Consider the following 9,683-nt stretch of genomic DNA (forward strand, 5'->3'; position numbering starts at 1 on the left):
CACCTAGACAGGAGGACGATTAGGGTCCTCAACCAAAGCCTTTGGCTCAAAAGCCTAACCGCAAGGCAGCGGTGTTTGGCGGCGAAATGCAAATGCATTACCTTTTCTACGGAACAAGTCGCCATACATGTTCTAACCCCCAACCTGGAGGACCAGGAGACTGTGTTCGTCAGACCTCTAACCTGGACCAACCACGGTAAGGTCCAGTCTCTTCGTGGCGGCCTCACTGTGGTGTGACGGTTTGTGTACCCCGGCGACCCATTGAGCTATACTGGGATGTCTGTGCGACACTAGCTGAGTCTCCCATACCATGTTTGTCAATGGTCAGAGTTCTTTGTTGAACTCTGATGTCCTGCTGTGCCATGACGATGATGATGATTCTGGCCTGCTTAAATAGTGCATCGCTGTATACTTAATGATTGATGACTTGTGGGTTTCATCAACTAGTCCAGTCGTTAACTACATTGCAGAAAGAAGAAACTCTTGCAGCAGAGCGGAAAATGCCTCCGGCCCACAGCATAACACTGATGTACGGAAAAGATAACCGTGCGATCGCTTGATAGCTTCATCCTTGGTCATGACCTTAATTCACTTGCTTTCTAAATCGAAATGAACCAACCTCCTCATGCAAAGCAACACAATAAATGATAGTACATTCTTATTGGTCCAATCTCCCAACGGATATTAGTGTCCATCGTTTGCAAAACAGAGCAAAACCATCGAAAGGTTGTGTGTACATATGTTTCTGTCCACCATCTGTAGTTGGATACAAAGAATACATCAAAGGAGAGTGCTGAGTCATTGCTTTAGCCTGCATCCCAAGGTGACTTCGTCCAAATTTGTCACGTGACCCGTCAAACATTTTGTTTTTCATTTCCTTCTGTGTTACAACTAAAAGCGCTTCTTTGAGGTGAAAAAATCTTGGGTTGTAGGGAATTTGGACCGGTCCCTGCAGAGCCGGAAAAGTTAGTGGGAACTTCGGGCTATGAAATCTTCCAAGAAGTGTACTCCCTTCAGAAGCGTTTGACCCGAATGACACATTTTAGTGTATATACATGTGTGAGGTACTACCTAAGCGGATCTTATCTCTTCCTGGATGAACAGTATCTGTTCGTTGAGTGAGTTTCGTAGTGTACGTTCCCAAAATAAATGCAGTTATGCTTCAATGTTAGTTTACTTTTATGCTATATTTTGGCGGTCTGTTTCTGGATCGCTCTATCTTATTCTGTCGTTTTGGTATCCTCACGAGCTGTCTCTCGCTACGGTCCTTCTAGACCCACCAGCGAGTAAAACAGATTGCTTCCCGCGACGCCAGTGTTACAAAAATGGCTTTCGATCCGCAAGAGCGTTCCTTGTTCACTGCCTACTATGATAACCATTTGGCCGAATACAATATCCAGGTATGTTTTTTTTCAAAGCACGTAGGATGCTATCTTATGGGGATAGGATAATGTATGCAACTACTCCCTGCTTGTTGCGCGCTGTTTTCTGTAGTACTTTCACGATTCCGGTGAATAGGGTAATCACCGCAAGAAAGGGACTGCCTCCTCTGAGGCTTCACAACAACAGTTGCCGTCAGTTAGGACTTAGTGTGTAGTCTCTTCCTTTGATCAGAAAGCAGCTTCTCCTTTGCCGTCGTGATCTTGAATGGAATATATTATTAAGGCCGATTCGGGTCAACCAGCTTTCTTGAGAGGCCAACTTTCAGGACCCACTACAATAATAGAAATTCTTGTGAAGCTAAAATAAATATTTCAGAACGTATTTGTGCTTGAAGGACAATTGACCTGATTTCTCAATCGCTGCTTCAATTTCCTCGCGTGAACGAGAAACCATCTTCTTCACGTTTAGGGATCCTGCCTTCTAATAGTCCCCTCGGTGAGATCGTTGGTTTCTCAGAGGATCAAAGCCCTCGAACAGTAAGCACACACTTTAAGGCTTACTGTTCTTTACTCTTCCCAGTTTACTCCCCTCCCCTACCCCTTAGAAGAAGGACGTCCCATTATTAAACACAGGCGGAAGAAACCAGTTTTCGGTAACTATGGGCCGTCGAACAAGCAGGACCTTTTACACCGAACTCATTTTAAGGAGTTTTCTTCTACATAACTGAGGAGATGGTGCAAACCTTCACGAATATGGCAACTATATTACTGCCTTCTGGAGTGTAGTCTTTAAAGAAGTGTACCACAATTTTTCACACGTTTAACTTGACTCATATTGACTTGTAGACCATCAAACTGCTTTCCTCCGCCGCATGCCGCGGTATGCGTTTGAGGGCCCCATTGTTGGTGCCGTCAGCCTCGTCACACGATTATGTCCGTCCGCTGCCGTGAAAAGTGTAACCTCTGGCACATTGCGTGCTACCAAGTGTTGAGGAATCGCCGCATGCGGTTACCTTGCAATTGAATATGCAGAGGTTGAAAAATCACATAAATTATTAGCTGAAGTTAGAAGTTCGACTGTAAACTTTTTACCACCAGTCGACCGATTATCATGAGTGTATTGTGTAGGTGATCGGTGCAATGCTTCAGCACCGTGTGTCGTCGCCACTCATACTTGATTGGCTCTTCAGGAATTCGAGTAGCCGAAAAATAGCTCAGATACGGGGTGAAGTTTTGTCAGTCTGTTTCAATATAATTCCAAAGGTTTAAGTACAGTTCCCCAGTGGGAAGGAGCATAGCGTCTGGACGGGAAAGCATTGAACAGTCTACGTCATAGGATTAACTGATTAGACTGGTTGTTTTCGTTCACATTTACCTTCCTATGTCTGCACCCCTAGACAGGAACTCTGCTGTGGGAAAAATCTTTTTCAAATCGTGTTGAAGCATTGGCCACCGCACCCTTGAGCGATGTTCCCTTCATCTTCCTCGGGATGTCGAGTGGCGATATCCTGCGCCATCATATGGTGGATCGGACTACATCTGTTCTCTTTTCTCAAATCCCCATTTGTGCAATCAGTTCAATGGCAGTAGTACGTTCTGGGCCCCGACTTTTCTTATTGGTTGGTTACCGGGTAAGTGGTCCGTCTTTTAGCTGATGGTATTGGTTTCGCACTTCACTGCACCGTTAGAACTGCTACGGTAGTTTTCCGATGTCGCAACGCTGATGTATGAGATGACTGACGTGGTTAAAAATAGGAGACGAACTGCGAAGCTTCACAAGTTTACTTTTTTAATACCTTTAAATAGTGTGTCGGATGGCGGTAGATTGGGTGCGCTTAGTGATAATTCATTTGTTTTCTGAGCTTGCCAATTGACTTGCGATTCTTGTTAATCCGTTATCGGGCTCGACGAACAAACCAGCCAATAATCGCTCTGTCTTGACGCTTTTGGTTGAGGATCCGGCCCAGCTGATGCCAAAAATTGCAGCTTGAATTCCATCATTGTCCACCGTGAACGAATTAAGCAGCATTCCCCGTAATGAGTGATGTTTTGACCTGTCCGCCACCTCAGCCTCGCCAACCAAAGCGCAATGAGACTGACGGTATTTCCTTGGGCTAGGAGTTGCTGAATAAACAAGCTCAACTCTGCTCGCTGCGAATGGGTTTTCCTCGCACACCGCCAGAAGGAGTGAAGAGTTACCCTCCAGAACCATTCTGCATGTTTTACTTTTCTAGAACATAATGACGCCTGTTCACCATCCTCATATTAAAATCCATCAATCTGGTAGTCCTCGCCTTCTACAGATTCTTTTTCAAGGCTCCAAGTACTGAATTCTGTGAGATACGTTGGTGGTTTAAATCTCCATTCTCAAGTCGTTATGTTTGCAGAACTTTGTTCGACCATTAATAGGATCATTCATTCTTGAGCAGTATTCGGTTATTGGGACTGATGGGTTTTTTTTATCTCCCTAACAAATACACTGGTTCCCGTGTGACTTATTTCAGGATTGCTCTCTCTTTGTCCGTGAGGCCAGCGATGGAAGTTTGGTTCGGTGTATCACATCTGCTCCGCACAAAGGTCCTCCTGGTGGTATTACCGGCATGCCTTGTGGAAGCAATTTTTGCTCCTATTCCGAACGAGCACTACGTATCCACAACTGGAAGGTGGGTATCACTAAGTTTCAGCAAGGTTCGTGTGGTTTTTTGTGAATTCGGTCCCCTCTGTTAATGATATTCAGAGTCAGTATGCACAACTGAACAATATCATTTGTTCTTTTATATCCGGTTTTTTCCTTGTCCGGAAATCGTGTATTCGAGACCCCTATATTTTGGACCGTTTCGGTTTCTCGTCATCATCATCATTATTGTTAGCTGTAATAACCGCGTACTCGTCGTACAGTGGTTGTAGCTGCCGCAGTTTCGTTCACCAATGATTTGGGGGGTAACAGAGGAGATGCCTGAGGTTCAATTTGTTCACTAATTTCGTCTTTGGCTTCCATTTCCAGACTGGAGTTGGAGTGTTGACCTTGCAAACCCAGAAGATCACCAGTTGTTGTGTGCTTCAGCGGTATATTGCTGTCGGAGACTCTGAGGGAACTATCCGTGTGTACAAAATCCAGGCAAGTCGACTCTTCGATTATCAGTTTAATGATGCTCAGCTTCTCCTTCTGTGGTGTCCAATAGGTTGGTGTCCGAAACGGTTCAGCGTTTTTAGAGGTCTCCACCTACTAACACCATGCTTAAAATTTGTTCACCACGCTTATTTATCGTCATGTTTAACCCATCGCTATCAATGCATGTTGTGGTTTAGGCATCCAGTCAGTTTTTTGCTCAGCTGATAGCCTTGATTACTGAGCCCTCTTCTGTTTTCTCCCACATTCATGTCTGGCATGTTCTCTTATAGTCTTCGACATCAGTCGTCTGCACTATTACTTTCTTAATTGCCAATTACTCAATATACTCATAGTTGCAACTGGCGAATTACTACCGGTAGGATTCTTAAAATAACTTTGTAGGAAAATAGAAGAGGAGTTGGTAGGTTGCCTCTCACCTCTCCATCTCACTTTTCTTTTTCTGTACAAATAGCAAAACGGCCTTCCCGGTCATCGCCCGACCAAGGTGTACTACGCATCCCATCGGTCCGCCATCACTTCCCTAACTTCGTGTGGCGTAGCGGTAAGCGAGTGAAATTTTATTTGGTATGGCTCGAACGGTCAAAAGCCGGAGCTCAGTGCTTTCCGGCTGTACCTACTAATTAATTTCAATGTTCAGTTTGAAACAGGGCGAATAAGTATACAACAGGGCACTGTTCCTCGAAATTTGTTAGGAATTGATAGATATTGAGGGTCGTTGAAAGTTAGAGGCAGTTGTCGGACTCTTTAAAAACCTTTCGGCGAACTTGATAAGCAAGCAACACTCACCTATATTCCTCTTTGCCGTGTGCGCGGTGTGGTCAGCAACGGCTTTCTGTTAGATGTAAAAAAAAATCAGGTGACTGAACCCTACTATATCCACCCGACAAATCCAACTAGTTTATTTGGCTGTCCTGAGCTCTTCTTAATTCACGATTGGAATGGATGTTTCCCACGTGTAAACCCTTTGGATTTTTACAGGAAGTGATGATTAACGTGAGGTACTCTTTAAGAAAAGGAATATAAACGGCACCTGTAGCTCTTTGTTGAAATGCAACTCATATTTGGTTGGTTTCTGGCTCCGCAAAACCATTTTTGTTGCCCAGACACAAACAGCTTGTTATGTAGTCGTAAGCTGATCATCCTGTGGTTTCTAACATTTTCTTGGCAGCCTGACGCGTGGTGTAAGGAGTGCTCACCAATGATGTGGTCTGGGTGCTGTTGCTGCGCTTCATCCATACATGAGCTAGTTATGTTGTTTCCCCTAGCCTACCATGAACAGGACTCACTTTATTGTCTTCCAATCGCGGTTCTCTATTTCGTCTTTAACAGCTGATATCCGGTGGACTTGACGGGACCGTAACAGTGATATGCATAACTGAGCCTGTCAATAATTACACGTGTCTGGTAAGTGATGTCGGTGTTTACCTTTTTTGTTGGGCAAATGCCTTCACATGTACGCAGACGGTGCATCTACTCTAGAGAAGCGTTTGATTTAAAAATAATCTTTATCGGACGAGACATTGCTGAAATGAGCTTTGCTGGGAAGCGCGATAACCGCTCAGTAACTAGTTTGTTTCAAAACAATCAGTATATTTATTGCCAAATCAATTTCCACGCCACTTATATCACAGATTACTCCGTTCGATTGCCAGTTCCCTGCGTCGTTCAGCAGATAGAACCACTCATCTACTGGTGAGGTGCCCAAATGCTAGTATCGGGCTGTTTGTATTTTAGAAATGGTGAGCTAAACACTCGCGTTACTCTGCGTCCGGAGCAGAGTAGTCGAATAGTACATTGGTTCAATCAGGGTAATCTTTCTCATTTACATCCCACTTCATCCATTATGGTGTTGGCCCCATTTTCATAACAAGTCTGTAATCCTCCATCGATTCTCCTCAACAGTATGGTCCTTTCGGACACCAGTGCGGCATCGGCTTCGAAAGTCGGAAGGATCTTGTCTCACACGTGATGGATACGCATCTAATATTTGGAAATCAGAAGTCTGTCATGTGTCGCTGGGGTGCAGGAAGATGCCGAACGAGGTTCACTGATACACAGAGCATCAAGGTCAGTATCCAAGTCAGATCTGAACAAGTTGACTATATGAAGGCTTCGCATGTATTCCAGTGTTTCAATGGACACACCCTTACCAGAATATCCATATGTAAATGGCATAATTCATCCCTGTTCTCGTGTCATACTTAAAGACCCTTCATAGCAAACATCGAAAGTGACGCTAACAAGGCAAACCCCTATTCGGGAACTTGGTTTCCCTCAGGGTCATGTTTATAACCATGACCTACCGCCGCCACGGGCTTCTCAGGTCGTTTTTCAGTGGTTTGTAAACTTAAACCATAGAACCTGATGTGCAGTACATAAAAAGATGTTCACGTAAGAAACGAGCTCGATGGAAATTCGGATCTACTTGAGATCTGTTTGGGGACAACGATGAACCGTCTCCTTCAACCGAAACAAGTTCTCCAAGTGAGGTGAAAAAGAAACAAACATCAACCTTAATGATACAGGAATTCCGAAAGCGACATCAACTTCCAGAATGTACAGGTAGTGCACTGAAATTCCCCTCCCAGTCGCAACACCCATCTGTATCAACTTAATTTCAACGGTTTAGCTAAAAACAAACAGATAAGTTAGTGAGCACACGTTCAAAGGTTCTTAATGATACAGTACAGAGGCCTACGCACACACACATCACCGGACGTGTGGTGCTTAGTTCTCACTCTTCACGCTACCCAATGGCTTGATTTCGGTTTAGTTAGCATAACCTCAGTAGCCCGACACACCACTCTCTTCCGCAGCCACTCTGGGTAGACAGTGCTCTTCACTGGAGTGGTATCAGAGGTCTTTCGGCTTGTGCCCTGTTTCATGCCCTTCCTCCTCCTTGCTCATGACTCAACCGATTCAAATGTGTCGTAGCGATCGGGCTGTCAGTTATTGCCTTTGCATCGGATAATTAACCACGTAACACCCACTTTATCAGGATGGTGAGCATCGTTTGTCATACTGAGGTGAGGCTGTATCATGCATTTACATTTCAAACAGCCCCACAAACAAGTTATTCACGCCTTGCGGTTCCTTTACCATCGTAACATCAATTCCTGTTTGCCTGTTTTTTTGCCTGTTTCTATTCAAGGCGATAAGCGACCACTTGCTGACGCACATACCGGATTGACAAATGTCCGAAAATCCCAACTAATTACGTGAATTCTATTTGTACAAAATATTGACAGATGCACTTGAACATATAAATAGCTGTTACTTGCATCACTCTTATGTACAGTGGGGCTTGAAAGCATTGTAAGGAGTCCGCCATTATCCGGTAAAATTAGCCATCCGAGACAAGATGTCCGACTCAAACGATTCAAATGCAAGCTGAAAAAGGAAAGGAAAGAGGCAATCAAATTCGTAGGGAAAATGTGCGCATATTGTCGCATGACCACGCATATATTGCAGTGAAACGGATATTAATAGCCCACTTCACTTTTTACCGAGATTCTATCATGTCCGAAAGAACGCCTCGGATCTGGGTTTTCATTAAAGTTACATATGACGATCAGTCCCCAATTTATTCAGCCCATATCTCTGGGAGCTCTTCTCTAAAATGCCCGCGATCTCGCTCCTCGATAATTCATTTAATCCCCACACCTTTCGGGACAACCATGTTCGAAATCAGATGCTGAATGGTTGTAGTGACAAATTTATGTTGTCGCTGTCCGCAGAGCGTTGGTCAGCCCTGTCTGCTTGAGGGAGGACACACACCATCCGAAATACCAAAATGTGTGAGGACCGGATGGGCTGACTACGAATAAACAAAAAGTTTTTATGCGGTCTATAGGGGCGAAATGGTTCAGGTGGTTAGAGCATGAGTTCGCTGACCGGAAGGTGCATGCTTCGAACCCGACCTCTGCCTCTCGACTTCCCCTGTCTAGGCTTGGGCAACCTGGCAGCATCTAAGCCCTTGTGCTTCCTTCGGGTTGCATGGCAGGTAGGCACCGAAAGGGTGTTACAGCTGAATGATTTCTTTGGTTTTTATGAGGGACTAACCAAGTGTTCGCTGCTCTTGTAAGTAGATGGCATCACCGCGCAGTCCTTGTGGAACCATTATCTCGAATATAAACGGTCTGCAAACATATGCCTATAGATGGCGTATGAACCTTTTGCCGTGCGTTCAATTTAGTAACAAGTACAATGGTCCTCCAAGCTACTGAAATGTTTGACCGGACAACAGTATGTTGTGTGTCGACATTAGTCTAAGTGGACGGCAGAGGGATGGACTGGGCAGTATGCGCACTCCAAAAGCTTTGTGCAAAAATATAGTTATCAAAATCACTTTCCACAGACTGCAAGAGGTGAGCGAATAGGGCGTTGAGCACGCCTTCTGACCGACTGAAACCAAACATCCGTTAAAATTTATCGATGAGTTCTCAACTAATATGGACACGTAATTTTATTTTAATCGTCCCATAGAAAATCATTCATTTCGATCTGCCCTTTGAGGAAGATGTCACCAACTATTATACGTTTCAGAATGACATTTTAAAAGATTCGGTGTTTATCGAGGAAACAGTGCGTTCCAATTCGTTAAGGAAAGTCCTGGTACCCGTACGGTATCCACAAGGCTAAACCCAAGTGAATTCAGGAACCGAAGACTGGAAATCCGAAGTGCAGCATAAAAAAACACTTGGGTGAACCCCGTAATGGCCTACAAAACAACGTTCACGTCTAAGTAGGTGCAAGCAATGCAATACCCTGATCGGTCTTCCTAATAAAATTCCCGCCTTTTGCTTCCACTGTTGTTTACCGTCGTGCCTGATTAACCCAATATTCACTCTGAAGGTAAACTGTTCCGTTCAACTAGCACACTAGAACAGCAGTGTTTTCAGTACCCACTGCTTGAAAAAGCGCTCTGTGGTTGGAGAGTGATTGTATCCTAAAAAAAATTACCATTGGTCCTCGAATGCTTTTTTCAATCGCTATCCAAGAAAGCAACTAGTGGTCCGGAGATCCCGTGGAAAACCGGCTCGGACAATTGACCGCTTTTAGAGACGCATCACCTTACGAAAGACTTCCGAATTCATTCTAGTAAGCCAACTCGCAAATGGTTATCAGTCCATCGCCCAATCCAAGTCCAATAAACGGTTTTCGGACAG

The 9,683-nt window shown here is 44.5% G+C and overlaps 3 protein-coding genes across 3 annotated transcripts in view; 1 reads left to right on the forward strand and 2 right to left on the reverse strand.

The window, feature by feature from the left end:
- The window catches only part of T265_01910 (hypothetical protein), a gene marked incomplete at both ends in the record, with an annotated part of 29,621 nt that extends 21,279 nt beyond the window's left edge, over positions 1 to 8,342 (forward strand). Inside the window, 8 exons of the mRNA XM_009166036.1 lie at positions 1,275 to 1,400; positions 2,780 to 3,013; positions 3,887 to 4,045; positions 4,387 to 4,485; positions 4,967 to 5,056; positions 5,845 to 5,919; positions 6,418 to 6,582; positions 8,253 to 8,342. Of these exons, the coding sequence (XP_009164300.1) occupies positions 1,275 to 1,400; positions 2,780 to 3,013; positions 3,887 to 4,045; positions 4,387 to 4,485; positions 4,967 to 5,056; positions 5,845 to 5,919; positions 6,418 to 6,582; positions 8,253 to 8,342 (1,038 nt within the window). The remainder of the gene's footprint in view (positions 1 to 1,274; positions 1,401 to 2,779; positions 3,014 to 3,886; positions 4,046 to 4,386; positions 4,486 to 4,966; positions 5,057 to 5,844; positions 5,920 to 6,417; positions 6,583 to 8,252) is intronic.
- On the reverse strand, positions 3,229 to 3,594 carry T265_01908 (hypothetical protein; the record flags this gene model as incomplete). The annotated part of the gene is made up of 1 exon (XM_009166034.1): positions 3,229 to 3,594. One exon carries the CDS (start codon positions 3,592 to 3,594, stop codon positions 3,229 to 3,231), a length of 366 nt encoding a protein of 121 aa, XP_009164298.1.
- Positions 4,249 to 9,683, reverse strand: part of T265_01909 (hypothetical protein) — a gene marked incomplete at both ends in the record, with an annotated part of 22,809 nt that continues 17,374 nt past the window's right edge. The window contains one exon of the mRNA XM_009166035.1: positions 4,249 to 4,605. Coding sequence (XP_009164299.1) covers positions 4,249 to 4,605 — 357 coding nt within the window. The remainder of the gene's footprint in view (positions 4,606 to 9,683) is intronic.

The sequence above is a fragment of the Opisthorchis viverrini genome (assembly GCF_000715545.1).
Source record: "Opisthorchis viverrini unplaced genomic scaffold opera_v5_21, whole genome shotgun sequence".
NCBI lineage: Eukaryota > Metazoa > Platyhelminthes > Trematoda > Opisthorchiida > Opisthorchiidae > Opisthorchis > Opisthorchis viverrini.